Here is a 17,800-nt window from a genome sequence, read left to right as displayed (position 1 = left end):
GAGGCTGCTGGGATGGATTTCCCTTTCTCTTCTTTGTTTACACAGCTTCTGGGGTTCAGCTTTGGATTTGGCCCCGCCTCTGCATGTAGGTTACCTGAGGGCGGTTCTTCTTCGCTCAGACAGGAGGGGGTTAAAGGAGCAGCTGATTCGGGGGCTCTGGCTCACTCAGGCCGGGGGAGGGAGGGGTACGGATGTGGGGCAAGCCTGCGGCAGCAGAGGCCAGCTTGATGTTGCACCAGCCTGAGGCGCGCCATGCGTTCTCCCGGGGAAGTTGTCCCTGGATCCCGGGACCCTGGCAGTGGCGGGCTGCACAGGCTCCTGGGAGGGGAGGTGTGGAGAGTGTCCTGTGCTGGCACACAGGCTTCTTGGTGGCAGCAGCAGCAGACTTAGCATCTCATGCCCGTCTCTGGGGTCTGCGCTTTTAGCCGCGGCTTGCGCCCGTCTCTGGAGCTCCTTCAAGCAGCGCTCTTAATCCCCTCTCCTCGCGCACCAGGAAACAAAGAGGGAAGAAAAAGTCTCTTGCCTGTTCGGCAGCTGCAGACCTTTTCCCCGGATTCCCTCCTGGCTAGCCGTGGCGCACTAACCCTTTCAGGCTGTGTTCACGCCGCCAGTCCTCTCCCTGCGCTCCAACTGAAGCCCGAGCCTCAGCTTCCAGCCCCCGCCCATCCTGGTGGGGGAGCAGACAAGCCTCTCAGGCTGGTGAGTGCTGGTAGGCACCGATCCTCTGTGCGGGAATCTCTCCGCTTTGCCCTCCGCACCCCTGTTGCTGTGCTCTCCTCCGCGGCTCCGAAGCTTCCCCCTTCCGCCACGCCCATCTTCGCCAGTGAAAGGGCTTCCTAGTGTGTGGAAACCTTTCCTCCTTCACAGCTCCCTCCCACTGGTGCAGGTCCCGTCCTTATTCTTTTGTCTCTGTTTTTTCTTTTTTCTTTAGCCCTGCGCAGGTAAGTGGGGATTTTCTTGCCTTTTGGGAGGTCTGAGGTCTTCTGCCAGTGTTCAGTAGGTGTTCTGTAGGAGTTGTTCCACATGTAGATGTATTTCTGATGTATTTTTGGGGAAGAAGGTGATCTCCACGTCTTACTCTTCTGCCATCTTGAAGCCTTTTTATGTTCTTTTAAGAACTCTTTCCTTACATCAAGATCATGGAGTTACTCTATTATTATTATCTAGAAGTTTGTTAGAGTGCCACACATATATAGTAGGATGTGCCATTCCCCCTCCTTTTAAAGTATTGGATGTCAAAACACACCACACAAAATCCAGCAAGTAACTTCAGTCGTTATTATTCATGCAGGCAGAAGCAAAATGAAGAAAATCTTTGGGTGAGGAGTAACTATGTCTCACCAGCAAGAGTTTGCTTTGGATGTGTGACAGAGGAGAGGGAAGAGAGTGAGTGAGGTTATGGGGGAAAGATATGTAGAGGTTAATATAATAATACATTAGTTTACCTGAGATATGCCTATGGTATAAACTGAAATAGTGGAATTGGATAGAAAAAAGATGAATTAAGGTATGAAAGAGATAAAACCAACAGGTCCTGGTTTCTAAATCATTTTAGAAAGTGAAGCTGTCCAGGATGATTTCAAAGATTTTGAATTAGATGACTAGGTTTTAAGAACCGAGAGAGAAGATATACAAAAAGATGATTTCTTTATAAGGAGAAATAACTTACTGATTTTTATGTTTTGTGCTTGAATTGTTTTGGGGAATTTTGGATAGAGAAGTCTGATGATTAATTGGAAATAGAATTTCAAAGCTAAAGAGAAAACCAGGACTAGAGACAAAATAATTAGGAAGTCATTGGTATGTAAATAATATTGTTGATACTTGGAGAATTCCACTAAGAATGACTCAACACTTGAAAACAAGTGAATTAAGATACTAATAAGATATATTTTTAAATAAATGTAAATAATATTAAATATGTGGAAAGATACCTTAACATAAGGGAAAAAATTCTAGCAGTAGTAGAATTGATAGTAAATAAGTGGATAAGTTGGCATATATGAGGAATAAAGTTGTCCGTCAGAAATTGGATTAGTAAGTTATTGAAGCATAGAAATAACCATGAAACCAAATTCTGATAGCTCTCATTCTTCAAGGGCCTTAAAGTCAGTGTTCTAATTGGCTAATCCCTGCATCAGTTGGAATTACTCTTGGGTTTTTTGTCATATAGTGTGTTTTAGCCTTAAAACCTGAAGAACAGACCCTTGACCATGAAAAATGCACTGAAATAGTGTCATGTTAAACCATGTATTGCTTTTTTTTTTTTGCGGTACGCGGGTCGTTCACTGTTGTGGCTTTTCCCGATGCGGAGCACAGGCTCCGGACGCGCAGGCTCAGCGGCCATGGCTCACAGACTCAGCTGCTCTGCGGCATATGGGATCTTCCCGGACTGGGGCACGAACCCGTGTCCCCTGCATCGGCAGGTGGACTCTCAACCACTGCGTCACCAGGGAAGCCCATGTGCTGCTTTTTAAGAAGCACCATAGCTGTGTTTCCTGAGTAGTAAATGCTTGTATTGCTTTTGACCAGATAGAAAGTTCTGTTTTTTATAAACTTTCTATAGTTCATTTTTAAATCCTAAATGTAACTAATGTGATTCCTTAGGAATAAAGTGAAAATAGGACAGAACTGGTGATGTAAGTCTGAGAACTACTCTGAGGTGAGAACAAAAGAAAAGAATTCAGTGAAGATCTATAGAGAAATAAGAGAATGGATGAGAGAATCAGAGTAGAGAGAAATAATGGACATGAATGAAGAACATTGTTTGAAAAGGTAGTGATCAACAGTTTCAAAAGCTGCAATAGTGACAAATAAGACTAAGACTGAAAGTATGCAATAGACATTCAACTAGAATTATGGTCTTTTGGAAGTAAGCTAAAAGGTGATAATGATGGGTAATTGAATCTAAATTGAAAACTAACATATCAGAACTTCCATTTCACTTTCTTTAAGATTCTCTTATTTCATGCAATAAACTTATCACAGACTTTTTTTTCTTTTTTCTTTTTTTTTTACTAAAGCAATCACTGAAAGAGTACCGAAAATAGCTATTACCTTTTATTGAGCATCTCTTATATCTTGGGCACTGTTACACATTTTAGATGTATTATTTAGTCTTTAACCCAATAAATTAAACATTATGTTTATCTATTTTACAGATGGGCAATTGGGAATTTAGAAAGTTTAATTCAAAAGTTACACACACAGTAGTTCTCTAGTCACTACAAATTGTTTGAGAAAATTAATATCCCTATCAGGATCTCTTCTGAACCTTCTTCACTCTTTTGTTAACAGGCATTATTTCCTCAAGAGGAAAAAACTCTAAAGAGAAGACAGAGAAGAATCTCAATTGGTGACACTTTTTTCAACCTCATTTACACCTCAATTTTGAAACGCTCTATAATATTTAGGAATTAACAAAAAGATTACATGATAGATGATAGAAACTACCTAAGTTTTTTATTTAAAAGTATTTGTTGTCCATGGAATCCAGCTAAAAGACTCTTATCAGTTACTAAAACATCCCTGCAAGCCAACTGCTTTCAGAAAGACCTCTAGACTAGCACAAGTTGGTGCCACTAGCATACTATGATCAACAGTTTGTGCCATTAGAACACTCTTACCAACTGGCCACAAGCAGCTCAATAACACATCAACACACAGATGAAAAACAAAAGCAACCCAATAACCAATCTGTGGTCAGAGTAGAATCCCATAGTAATAACCCTGCAGTGCATCCCCTAAACTCTAACCAGAAGGTACAGAGATGCTCAATATTGCCCTCTGCCAAGTGTCAGGACACAATTTCACGGGACCTCTATAACAGGGTTCTGAAATCACCATTATCTCACTCCAAATATCAGGCCACACCTTCACTACACCTCCACCAGAGAACTCCCTGTGGCCTAATAAGAGAGGCTTGAGCTCACTGTTGTCCCACGCCAAACCTCAGATCACATCTTCACTTGACCTCACCAAGACATCATTGCCAGAGCCCAATCAAACAGCCTGGAGCTCACAATTACCCTTTCCCAATCCTCAGAATACATCTTCCCTAGACCTTTGCTGGATATCACCTTCACTGAAGTCTAATCGAAGGGTCTCAAGTTCATCATTATATGCCCTCAAACATCAAGAAACTCCTTCCCCAGACTACCTATGGACATTGTCATCTTTGGGACCTAATCAAAGAGCCTTTAGCTCAGCGTTACCCAAGTCCAAGCCTCAGAAAGCCTCTTCATTGGATAGCCTTTGACACTCTTTGTTAGAGCGCAATCAAAGATGTTTGAGCTCACCATCATTCAACTCTACACCTCAAACACGACTTGCTTCAGACATCACCTTCTTTGGAGCCCAGTCAGATGACTCTGAGCTCATCGTTACCTGATTCCAGACCTCAGACAACACCTGTATTGAGCTCTAATTCCAGTGTTCTGAGATTAACGTTGTCCAACTCAAAAGAAAGGAAATCACCTTTACCACATTCTATGCATCAGTCAAAGAGTTTGCCATTGTTCCAGCCCAAAACACTTGATCGTAACTTCAGGACCCTGAGTTCACCAGTGTGTCACTCAAAATTTCAGAACACCACTTCACTAAGTGACAAACACAAGGCCACAGATCTTCCCTCACCCCATCCCAAACCAAATATCTCAGGTCCATCATTATTAAGCTCCAAACACTGCATCAGGAACATAGCTGCTTTAACATTGGGCTCCAGGCTCCAGAGTAAAAGCAGTTTTGGTCTTTATGAAAAGACAGAACCAAATAAGGAAATTCGATGGACTTTAGGTTATATTCATCCCTGCATTATCAAAGGTGGAACGGTCCCTGATGATGTTGTAAATAAAATTGTCAACTCTCTCTCCAAGACCAGAATCCAGAGGGATCTCTGTAGGCAGATTCTCTTTCGAAGGATGAGGGGAAGGGCAAATCCTCATCCTGGACCCCGCCTTTCATCAAGTTATATGGTTTGTTTAGCTTGTGCTTCCTGCATAAAATCTCAGTGTAACCATCTTACAGGAAGGAAAGACCCTCGTGCTGCAACACTATTTGTCATCCCAGCACCTGAGGCCACTCCTGAGGAAGAAATAGAGGTGAAACTAGTTTTTATCCTCTCTCTACCAGAGACTTCTTTTTCATTCCCTGTGAAAGAAAATCAGCCTGATGAAGTCCCTGAAGAAAACCTTGGAGGAATTGGGGAGATATCAAAATTTTTCCCTACATCTGAACCTGATATCACCAAGGAGGCTAATGTGAAGAAAACATGGCCGACAGTAGCCCCTGAAAACCAAGCTATAAGCCAACAGCCCCAGGCTATAGACTGGCTGCTCTATGTTAAGGAAAGTAGTAACCCTCAGTCGCAGTTCCTACTCCCCTCATCTTCTTCCTCATCGTCCTCTTCTTCCTCTTCCTCTTCCACTACACCCCCTTTACCTCCTCATCCTCTGAAAGAGTCTACCACATCTACCGTCTCAGGCTGTGTGTCCACTAAGGTACTTCGTTACCACCGGCTGCCTCCAGGGGTCTCCTGGCTTGAGTTTATATGTAGTAAAAATCACCAGCCACTTCCTGGAAAACCATGTCCAAGTCAATCACCATCTCCCCAAACAAGGCCTATGAGGAATAGCACCACAGTAAAAAGGAGAAAGGGGCCAAAGATACTGTTCAAAATGTTCCAGACAAAGGTTCAAAATGAGAGAAATCTTGATTAAATTAACTTTTTTGTTTCTTTGAAGGCAATTGACCTCTTAGTTCTTTGACATTAGAGATTGATTTCCTATCGTGCTTATTAAAATTCTTAGTATTAACTAAGCGTGCCTCTATAATTCAGCTGATGAAGCAGCTAGTTGAGGGGAACTATTACTCTTAAGTCTATTTTCTACTTAAATAATAGACTATGATCTCCTAGAAGCCAAATTGAATCCTATGTTTTTAACCAAATGCCTGGCTTACAGTAACCACTATAAAATAATTGTTAAGTGAATTAATAATAATTGGCCATAGACCAGAAACACCTCATTTGTCTTGCCCTGAACAGTATCTAACTCATTGTTATTCTCCTTCCTCATAAGATATAATAATGACAGAATCCTTAAACCAGTGTATGCTAATCCGTTTCCCTACCTCTAAAGAAAATTCACATCATGTTCAACAGGTAAGAATATATAGAGAAAGGAATCTTTTCAGTTATGTGTTCCTAGGGAAAATTCTTCTATGCTAAGATCCCACACTCTAAAATGCAGTGATTTACTAGTTACTAGTTACTAGTTAGCAAATCTCAGGAAAGAATAACTAACTGATGCAGACAATCCTACCTTATGCTGACTGTGCCAACATTTAAATTATGGGCTCTAAAGTCACTTGTTCATCACTTCTACCTATACAACTTAAACAGGTTAATAAAAATGTTTAAAAATGTTTTTGTTCCACTGGGTCCACTAGTAATGGGAAAAGGAGGGAATTGTCTTACCTCCTACCTTAAGTGATTATCTCTAAGCCCAAGGGCTAGAATTAGCTTCTCTTGCATGCACTGATGGCTCACACTTCTGCCTCTCCACTCCACATCTTTCTGAACACCAGCTTGCATATGGGGCTTTTCCAGTGGAACATTGCACAGGCACCTCAAACTCAATATGGTCAAACCAGAATTTATCATCTTTACATTTACAACTTGCATCTTTACATTATAGTCCTTTGCCCTCTGTGTTCCCTATTTCAGTGGGTGTACCACCATCTGTCATGGAGTTTGACTGTTTTTCTCATTGCCTGCCCCTCTCCAGGCCCATGTGTTCCATGGCCTTATTGTCTCCAGAATCCAGCTCTTTCCTTCAACCTCACTGCCACTATTCTAGTTGTGGTCACAGCATTTGTCAGCTAGATTACTCCTAAACATGTATTTTAACTTTTGAATGCATTTCTGAGACAAAATTTAATAAGGCCATTTCACTGTTTATAACACTTTTATCATTGCCCACTGTTTTCTGGGAAAAGTCTAAATTCCTTTTATGATTGAATCATGATAATTTTTCAAAATTATTTTCAAAAAATTTTTCAGAAATCTTTTCAGAAAAGATTTCTTATTCTTCTCCAGTTTCAGCCACATTAATCATTAATTTCTTTACAGTGTGAAGCAATCATCCTACACTTCTAAAACAACAATTCTGCTGTCCAGAAAGATCCATCCTTCTATACATTTTTGCTCTACAGGGCTCTATTTTGTCTTAACATCTTCTGGGAAGCCTTTTCCTGATCCACTTACAAAGAAAGAGTTTAGCTGGCCTTCTTATTACCATGAAACTCTGTTTTTACTCTTTATACTGCTCTTAACCATATTATAAAGCAATTATTTCTTGTCTGTCTTCACTCACTAGACTGAAAACTTCTTATTCACCATTTTATTTCTAGTTTTTGTCTAGTCCTTGAAATAGAGTATATTCCCTGAAATATGTATTGATATTGAATTAATGCTACTGAAACTCTTCATCTGTTTAAAATTCTCTGAAATAAGTAATGCTTCATCTGTTTGCTTCTTTCCCATACTAGTATTGAATTGTTTTTTGTACTTTTTGTCTTGGTGAGAACATACATAAAAATGTTACTGATGACAGTAGTCATCCTTGTCTTATGTCTTATGTTAAAAGTGTTCCTTTCTAGTATTTCAGTATTTAATGTGATGTAGGCTTATGCATAGCTGATCAGTGATGATGAAGAAGAGCTTAGGTGTGTGATAATGTGTTCAAGGCTTTCTCTAACCTCTTTAGAAAACCCTTGACGTGTGCTTAATTCACCCTGAATATCTCTGTTGATGACACACATCATCTGTATAATTACTTCTTTAATATGTTTTCTACTAGACTAAACTTCATAAGGGGAGGTCTTGTGTCTGACTTGTTTACCACTAACTTCTCAGGACCTAGTGATACCTGGCACATACTAAGTATTCAATAAATATTTATTGAATAAAATTAAACCAAGGAGTTCAACTGATTTTTATTTGTTGATGTAATTTACATGTTTAATTTTCCACTGTTTAGCTTATTTTCTAAACTTTATGCCTCATTTTAAAATTTTTCTTTATTTATTGGACTACGATTTAATTATTTTTAACTTCTCCATTGTATTGGCAGTTATTTATTTTGTTCTTAATTAGAACAGGTCTACTTTCAGAAAAAAATTTTTAAGAATTCGTTAACCATTATTTCCTAGTTTTTAAATTTGGAAATAAAATCGCATGAAACTTAATGGGAAAAATACACGGCAACGGCAAATATCCGACTCACTCTTCCAGCTTCTATTCATATACCAAGAGATTTCAAAATAGGGAACAATATGTGTTGTGCCAGAAAGGTCAAGAAATTTCTGTCAGATCTTATACAGATGAGAGCAGATTTCAGAAGGGCAGAAGGACTCAAAATTTACTGTATTTAAATAAAGAGATCAACTGAAAAGTAGTAAAAAAAGATTTAATTGTGTCTCATTAGTGCCTTTTCCCTTAAATGGAAAGGCCTGGACATGAAAACAGGCTACATAGGAATTGGGAAGTAGAAAGTAGATTCTCTAAATTGTCACATTTTTATCAAACCAATTGATATAAAATAGTATGACATATCTGGATGATAATTTGATAATAATATCAAAACCTTAATAATATACATAATCATTTTCCTTAGGATCATCTTCATTGGAATTTATTTTAAAGAAATTGTCATGACTATGTAGAATCATATAAACAAGTAGGCATTGTGTTTCTTTATAATAGTGAGGGATTGGAAAAAATCTTGTTCATTAACAGAAAAGTGTTTAAATACACCATGATCCATACATGTGATGCTTTTCCTAGTGAAAAAAAAATGTTATTTCTAACATTGCACCTACATTTATGTTAGGAATAGAAATACTTTCTTTAGGAAAATATCTTGAGAACCCTTGAGCATGGCTAGTGATCCTGAGCATGTTGAAAGAAGAAAGTGAAACAAAGAGGAGATAGATAAACTAATGCATTTAAGTTTCAAAAAGGACTGCTCGATCAGAGACAGTGAAGAGAGAATTTATCATTTATGATTTAAGTGAAAACATACTCAGATTATAAGACATCACATGCAGTTTATATATGATTCCACCTTGAAAAACATTGAAATTTTGCATATATGTATCTGTGTGTACTTGTGTAAAATCTGTTTCATATGTATGAGAAAGATGGAGTGACTGGAAGTAAACACCAAAATGTTGAATAAATGTGGTTATTATGGGACAATAGTTATAATGGAGTGTTTAGGAAATGGGTAGATTTTTTTCATTTTCTTTTCTATATTTTCCAAATCTTCAATGAATATGAATTCCTGTTATAATCAACTTAAAACAAATGTTATGAAAATGAAACATGTCGTCTCGTCTATTTTAGATAAAATATGTAGCATACAATTTTGCTGTTCTAATCCTTTCTACTTATTGGTATCATTTGTGGCTTTGCTAATAATACATATAGAAAATACATATTTCTATGAGAAATCTTCAAAAGAAATGCATTTCTATTGTTTTAAAGTCTTAAAATATTTTTTAAAATTTTCATATTCTCTACTTCAGTATTCATTGCCAGACTTATACCATTCTTTTATTTATTCATGCTTTTGTTTATTTTTATTATGAATTATTTTAACCCATAGGGAATAATAGTCGGGCTTCCCTGGTGGCGCAGTGGTTGAGTCCACCTGCCGATGCAGGGGACACGGGTTCGTGCCCTGGTCCGGGAAGATCCCACATGCCGCGGAGCGGCTGGGCCCGTGAGCCATGGCCGCTGAGCCTGCGCGTCCAGAGCTGTGCTCAGCAACGGGAGAGGCCACAACAGTGAGAGGCCCGCGTACCGCAAAAAAAAAAAAAAAAAAAAAAAGTCAATATATTTATGAAAGTCTTTTCACTACTACCCAGCTTTATCTAATCTTATTCTTTGGTTACATTTACTTCATGTGTTAAAGAAATAAAACATTATTGATACAAGTGCTAACACTTGTGTATATAATCATCCAGGATCCCAATCCTATCCTGCATTCTCTAGAAGTAAACACTGTCAAGAATTTGCTGTAGGTCATATTTATCTATTTTTTTAAAGAAATTTACTAAATATTTACGGAGCCATAGAAATCAATCCTTTTTGGATGTTTTAAAGTTTTGTACATATTTTATTATAATGTATTTTAACATTTTAAAATGTGTGTTTTGTTTGTTTTTTTGCGGTACACGGGCCTCTCACTGTTGTGGCCTCTCGCATTGTGGAGCACAGGCTCCGGACGCGCAGGCTCAGCGGCCATGGCTCACGGGCCCAGCCGCTCCGCGGCATGTGGGATCTTCCTGGACCGGGGCACGAACCCGTGTCCCCTGCATTGGCAGGCGGACTCTCAACCACTACACCACCAGGGAAGCCCTAAAATGTGTGTTTTTTGATCTGGAGTATGTTTCTGAAATTTATTCTTGTTATAAGATACAGATTTTCATTTCCATTTATATACATATATATATACACATATATATAATGTGTGTATATTGTCTATATACACAAGCACACATATACATACATGTATATTATATAACTGCATAGTGTGGAGTCATTACAGTTTTTGGTTAATTTACATTTTTATCATTGCATACAGTGTTGCACTGACATTCTTTAAAAACTTTTTTTTTTATTGAGGTATAATTGACCTACAACATTATATCAGTTTCAGGTGTAGAACATAATGATTTGATATTTAGCTATACTGCAAAATGATAACCACAGTAAGTCTAGTTAACTTCCATCCTCATACATAGTTACAAATTTTTGGTGTGAGTGTGTGATGAGAACTTTTAAGACCTAGTCTCTTAGCAACTTTCAAATATGAAATACAGTATTGTTAACTATAGTCAACATGCACATTCTTTTTCATGTCCTATTCTGCGTCTGTGTGGGAAGTTCTCTAGAGTCATGCTGTGTAACATTTTATCCATGGGTTAGCAGCATCCGTATCACCTAGGATCTTGTTAGAAAGATCACCTCATCTCAAATATACTGAATCATAATTTGAACTTTATAAGATCCTTAGGTAAGTTTTATGCACTTCAAGCATTTGAGAAACTTTGTGTTAGAGTACATAACCTAGAGTGGAATTGATGATTGCAACAGTGCTGTCCAATAAGAATATAACATGTCATAAATAATTTAAAAATTTCTTGTAGCCATATTAGAAAGCAAAAAGAAACAGGTAAAATTATTTTAATAATATATTTTAATACCATATATCTAAAAGTTTCCCATTTCATAATGTAATTAAGACTTGTTCTCAACCAGGATTGAGTTTGCTTCTAGGGGATATGTGGCAATGTCTGCAGACATTTTTTTTTTTTTTGGGCTGCTTTGGGTCTTCGTTGCTGCTTGCAGGCTTTCTCTGGTTGCAGCAAGTGGGGGCTACTCTTCATTGCAGTGTGCGGGCTTCTCATTGTGGTGACTTCCCTTGTTGCAGAGCACAGGCTCTAGGCACACAGCCTTCAGTAGTTGTGGCACATGGGCTCAGTAGTTGTGGCTTGCAGCCTCTAGAGCGCAGGCTCAGCCCATGCGGTGCATGGGCTTAGTTGCTCTGCGGCATGTGGGATTTTCCCAGACCAGGGTTCAAATCCGTGTCCCCTACATTGACAGATGGATTCTTAAGCACTGCACCATCAGGGAAGTCCTGCAGACATTTTTGATTGTCATCACTGGAAAGATGTTTTAGATGTTCTAGATCATGATTAGGTAGAGGCCAGGGAAGCTGCTAAATATACAATGCAAAGAATAGCCTCCAACGAAGAATTATCCAGTCTAAAATGCTAATAGTGTTAAGTTTGAGAAACTTTAAATTAATATAACAAATATTAGTGATATATATATATTTATATATATGTATATAGGTTATATATATATATATTTGCTCTTCAAAATCTGTTGACTTTAACACTTAGAGCACATTACAATTCAGACTAGCCACATTTCAACAACTCAGTAGCCCCAATGAGCAGTATAGGATTATATCATGAAAGTATTTTAAAATTTGTTGGATATTGCCAAATTACTACTCAAAGTATTTAGACCAATATACATGCACACAAATAATGTATGAAGCTCCTACTGCATTGTAGCCCCATCAGCATTAAATAATTTTCAGACTTTTTGATTTCTGGCTTATACTAATAATATGGTTCATACAAATAAAATGATCTCCTTTTACTGTGCTTTAAATTTTTACCTCTCTTATTGCTAGTTACCTTAAACATCTTTCCATGTTTATTGACCTCCTAGCTTTCCTCTTTTGTGTCTTGCCTTCAAAAGCTTTGCTCACCATTCTATTGAGTGCTTTATTTTTTATTAATTTGTAGAAATTTTTATATGTGTATTCCAAACATACACTCTTTGGCCTGGCTTGATATTAACCCATCCTTACACTATCTCTATATATGTTACTTGGTCATCATGTGTTATTATCATACCCTGCTGAATTCAGTTTTCTAAATCTGATTTATAATTATACATCTGTGTTCAAAAGTATTGTAGAAATAAACAAAGACTAACCAAATGAAAACAAGCAAAGTCTATCTATTAAGAGCTTGCTATTGCAAAGGAGTCAGCCACCATTACTCGCATTTGGCAAAAACTCACAGGCAGGCAGAGGAGTGGAAAAGCTTTATAGTAGGAAAAAAGGGAAGGCTTCAGGTATGCCTTGATTGGAAGCTGTTGGCATGGGGAAGCTGTAGGCAAGCTAACTAGAGGAAGGACATCATATGTGATTGGTTAGGAGAACATATTTTTCTCTCTCTGATTGGTCCTAAGTTGGAAATGGGGACAAAAATTAGGGAAACTATCAGTTATTAATCATGTCCTGGCCATTTGGGGCTAATTGTCACAGGGGTTATTGTTTGGTTTCCTGGATTGTTAATAGAGAGAGTGATCATAGACAGCAGGCTCGCTTCCTGGGCCAGTTACTGCAGATAAAGGGCTGGTTTCCTGAGCTACTTCTTTCAGGTTGTAAGCCAGAGTTCTGTCTTATATGTGGTCTGGCCATTGTCTGTTTTTATATTCAACCTCACAGATTTGCTTTGTCTTTATTTGAATCAGCTACCACTTTTCTTATAGGCAAAATCTCCAACTGAGGTTAACAAAATTCACAGTGCACCTCCTGTCAAGATTCAAATAGCTCCCTCAAAAATCTCTCCCCAGAATTAATCAACACCCTATACACACAAAAAAATCCCTGCAAAGTATAAAACCCATAGTAGAGTACAAGTTCAAGGACTCATTATCCCTTGTACTGGTCTCTGTAATACTCCTGTTTTGCTGGTGGGAAAAAAACCCCAAGGGCTGAGGGTGAAGGTTTGTCCAGGACCTTCAAGCAATAAACATTGTTATCCCTTGATACTGTCTTTTTCCTAAGCCGCATATGTCACTAACATCCATTCTGACAGGCAGTAAATACTATAACTGATTTATGCAGCACACTCTTTACTACTGTATTTCAGTTGGTGAAGCTAGTCAGTATCTACAATTCACCTGAACAGTAATGCCTCAGTATTTTACTGAGCGTCCTCTTATTTTTCACAAATTCTGAAGCCTTATCTGGATGTTAAAATTTTCCCTAGCGGTTCTACTTGGTTGCAATATGTGGATGATTTGTTTCTTTGCTCTTCTTCTCAAGTCTCCTCACAGAAAGACAGCATCCATTGGCTAAAGCTTTTATCCTTAAAGGGACATAAAGTCACCAAGGAAAAATTACACTCTGATCAAACCCAGTTTTGATATTTAGGGCATCTGATATCAGAACAAGGGCTACATCTAGATCCAGATTGAATTCATGCTGTCGTAAGTTTTCCAAAACCCAAAATTAAGTACCAACTGCAAGGTTTTCTCGACTAGTTGGTTATTGCTGAAATTAGATTCCAAATTTCTCTCTTTGGGGCAAACCTTGGTACATTTCACTAAACGATAACAACGCTGACCCAATTTTTATGTGAAGACCTGGACGACATAGCTTCCGAGGCCTTAAGGAGAGTTTGATTAACCCACCCGCCATTGGTCATCCCAATGATCAGATTCCCATTTTCCTTTCCGTATATGGAAAGGAAGGGAATACCTTTGGGAGACTCACTCAAAAACATGAGACCATCAGTAACCCAGGGGGTATTCTAACCAGCAACTGGGCCTTGTGGCACAAGCATGCCCTCCTTGCCTTAGAGCCATTATGGCCACTGCCTTTTTGGTTAAGGTCACTGGGAATGGTTGTGAGAGCCCCTTTAGTCATTTTTGTACCTCAGGCAGTAGAAACCCTCCTGAATTCTCACCACACTCAACATTTCTCAGTCAGCCACCTTACCTCCTATGAAGTCCTTTTGTTAACTGCTCCTCACATAACTCTTTTCCTCTCTAATAACCTTAACCCTGCTAATCTTCTCCCCTCTGTCACCAATGAAGTTCTTCACAACTGCTTACTGCTGATGGATTACTTCCTGATTCCTCATGATGACCTGCAGGAAATTTCTTTGGGCAACGCTGACTTCTCATCGTTCACTGATGGCTTTAATTTAAAAGGTGACAATGGCAAATATTGTGCTGCATATGCTATTGCAACTCCTTTTGATGTCATTGAGGCAGCATCTTTACATATGGCTACTTCTGCCCAAAACTCTGAATTATACACTTTTACACAGGCTTGCACTTTAGCCAAGGGCAAAGATGCCAATATTTATGCTGATAGTAGACATGCTTTCAGAGAAACTGATGACTTCAGAATATTGTGGAAGCAACGTAGCTTCCTTACTTCCAGTGGAAATAAAACTAAAAATGCTCCTATGTCCAGGAGTTACTGGATGCAATACTTTTACTTGCTGTGTTAGCTATTATTAAGATTCTGGGGCATTCTAAACTTGACTCTCTGGAAGCTAAGGGAAATCACCTTGCTGACATTTCCATAAGGAATGTTGTTCCTAAAGGAACCAACAACAGCCAAAACTCTGTCATAGTACAAAGGGATATTTCCCCAAATGATAACTTAATAAAAACGAGCTAGAGAAGCCCAATAATTGGCCTCAGAAAAGGAAAAACAAGATTGGAAATTCAACAATTGTTGGTTTGATAAAAAAAGAAAGTTCTGGTTTGGACGAAATAATGATCCAGTCCTACTGGAGACTCTAAAATTCCCACTTCTCACCACTGTACATGCATTAAACCATTGGTTTACTGACAAAATGATGGCCTTCATAAATCAGTATTGGTGGGAAACATTAATAAGGCCACAAAAAGTGCCTGTCTCACTGTCCCACTGTCTGAAATACAAACCAGGAAAGTCTGTTAGTATTGCTCCCAGACATTTTAAAATGCCTAATGGACCATTCAAATTTTGTCAAATAGATTTCATACAACTTTCTCCATCTCATGGAGGATATAAATGTGCTTCAGTCATGGTATGCATGTTTTCACATTGGACTGAAGCCTTCCCTTGCAGACAGGCTACTGCCTCTTCTGTGGTTAAAGTCCTTTTTGGAAAAGATTATCTCTACCTGAGGAACTCCACTCAAACTTCATAATGATTGAGGAACCCTTTTTATTTGTCAGGTACTTTGACAAGTCTGTGCTGTTGGCTGGTTTTACAGCACTTTCACTGTGCTTACCCCTGTGAATTCTCTGGTTTGGTCAAACACACTAGCACTAATGACATTATTAAGACTCCCTTTGTCTCTGAAGTAAAGACAGGCTACGTCATAAAGAAAATACTTGATATAGATTCCTCCCTCCGTTTACAATATGAGCAGTAGTAATAGTTGTTCAACCTTAGCTTCAAGTGTTCAGTTTTACCTTATAGTTTAAAGAAAACTTGAAAGGATGAACCAGTGGAGGTTAAACATATTTTTTCTTAATTGTGCTACATTTAAACTTATAAATGGTTTTAAAATTTGTTTCATTAACTTTTTTTTTTTTTTTTTTTTACGGTACGCGGGCCTCTCACTGTTGTGGCCTCTCCCGTTGCGGAGCACAGGCTCCGGACGCACAGGCTCAGCGGCCATGGCTCACGGGCCCAGCCGCTCTGCAGCATGTGGGATCTTCCCGGACCGGGGCACGAACCCGTGTCCCCTGCATTGGCAGGCGGACTCCCAACCACTGCGCCACCAGGGAAGCCCTGTTTCATTAACTTTTAACATAATATTTTGCCTTATTTTAGCTTACTATAGATGAAGGAAATGAATCACTAAAGGTAAAGATGGGAAGTTGGGCGTATGGAGGTTCAGGAAAGAAACCAGGGGAGCATTTCATGAGAGTGGAAATTGAGAGAGGCTGGTGGACAGGATTCTCTGTGTCACTCTCCCTTATTAGCGTTCTCGATTAAGTTTTGCTTTTGTGCCAGCTGGATTTTTCTTCAAAACCAATTTTCAGGTTACTGAATTTTATTGCAATAAGTGTTATTTCTCCCTTTTTCTTCTTTTCTCTCTCCTCCTATATCTCTTCTTCCTCATCTTCCTCTTTTTTCTTTTTCTCCTAATCTGGAACAATCTATATAAATTATTTGTCAAATAGAAACTTGAGGAAAAATAAAACCCTCAGCTTTAAACTTCTTTCACTGACTTCTTCCTTTCTCTAGGAAACTCATCAATCTGTCTTCCGTTATAATTCAATGTCAAATATCATTTACTTTTCCAGTCCTTCCTCAGCAACCATGGCCTCGTCCCCTCCCTGTCCCTGCAACACACACAAAAAGAACCAGTGAATTGGTAGATTTCCTAAACAAGACACTGGACTTGTTTTCACACTAACAAACTATAAGATCCTTGGCAAGAAAGTTAGCCTCTAATAATCTTAGTTTATACATCTTTGAAGCAAAAGAGTTAAAGTGTATGTTTCCTAGAATTCTTGTATATTTTGGCATATAATGTCCTTAAATCACAAATTAGAGGTAAATCTGATCACCCCCACTTAATCACATGGTATGTGACTTCCTTTCTTCATGCTTTTGTTCCAAAGTATTCTAAACACTTGTCATAATTATGTAGTTCCTAACATCATATTAACTGATCCTGCATACTTTTAATAAGAGCCATGTAAACCACTGTTTATTTTTGCATTATTTAGAATCATCAAAAATGTGAGGTGCTTCAAAACACAAAAACATGAAGTTGGAACTAGAGTCATTTCTTGACTCATTCACTTACATAACATCAAGTGTACATTTTACCCAAGTCACTTTCCAAGGAAACTGCAATCTCTGGAATATCATCTAAACGCCCTGTGCCTTAAACTCATTCCAGAAAAAAAATGGAACTGGATTATATATCTCTCAGGTCTAAATATTTGTTTCTCTTCCAGGTTGAAAAATAAAAGTTCACTTTAACGTTCAGGGGTAGTGATCACGTGTTCTACACTCCTGGGCTCACTCTCAGGCTCTGTCACTAGCTGCACAGCTTTACAAGTCATTTAATCACTGTGAAAATCTGTTCCCTCAACTAAGAGAGATGATATAAGGGGAGCATCTGTCACACAGTGATCCTGAAATAAATAGTATCACAACTACCTTTATGACTACTTTGTTGAAATTCTTCTTTTTTTTCTTTTACATTATAGATCTACTTTATGCTTTAACAATTATAGTTTAGCAACATAACTTAAACAGTTTTTGATGTTTTAGGATAATAATGACCTAAGGTCCTTATTCAAACATCAGTTACAGAGTCTGTAACTGATGTTTAGCAGTCTTCCTTCTGTGTGTTAAATCTGTATTCCATTTTGACCATGGCCATTAAGGTTATTATT

The 17,800-nt window shown here is 38.4% G+C and overlaps 1 protein-coding gene across 1 annotated transcript; it reads left to right on the top strand.

The window, feature by feature from the left end:
• Positions 1-1,232: 1,232 nt before the first annotated feature.
• On the top strand, positions 1,233-9,460 carry CSNKA2IP (casein kinase 2 subunit alpha' interacting protein). The gene is given in 4 exon segments (XM_049709860.1): positions 1,233-1,319; positions 3,567-3,894; positions 3,897-4,323; positions 4,325-9,460. Coding segments are annotated over 4 exon segments (2,235 nt in total). The 3' UTR covers positions 5,718-9,460.
• Positions 9,461-17,800: the final 8,340 nt, after the last annotated feature.

This window comes from Orcinus orca, chromosome 5 (assembly GCF_937001465.1).
Source record: "Orcinus orca chromosome 5, mOrcOrc1.1, whole genome shotgun sequence".
Lineage (NCBI taxonomy): Eukaryota > Metazoa > Chordata > Mammalia > Artiodactyla > Delphinidae > Orcinus > Orcinus orca.
The sequence above is the reverse complement of the archived record's forward strand: the minus strand, read 5'-3'. Positions and strand labels throughout refer to the sequence as shown.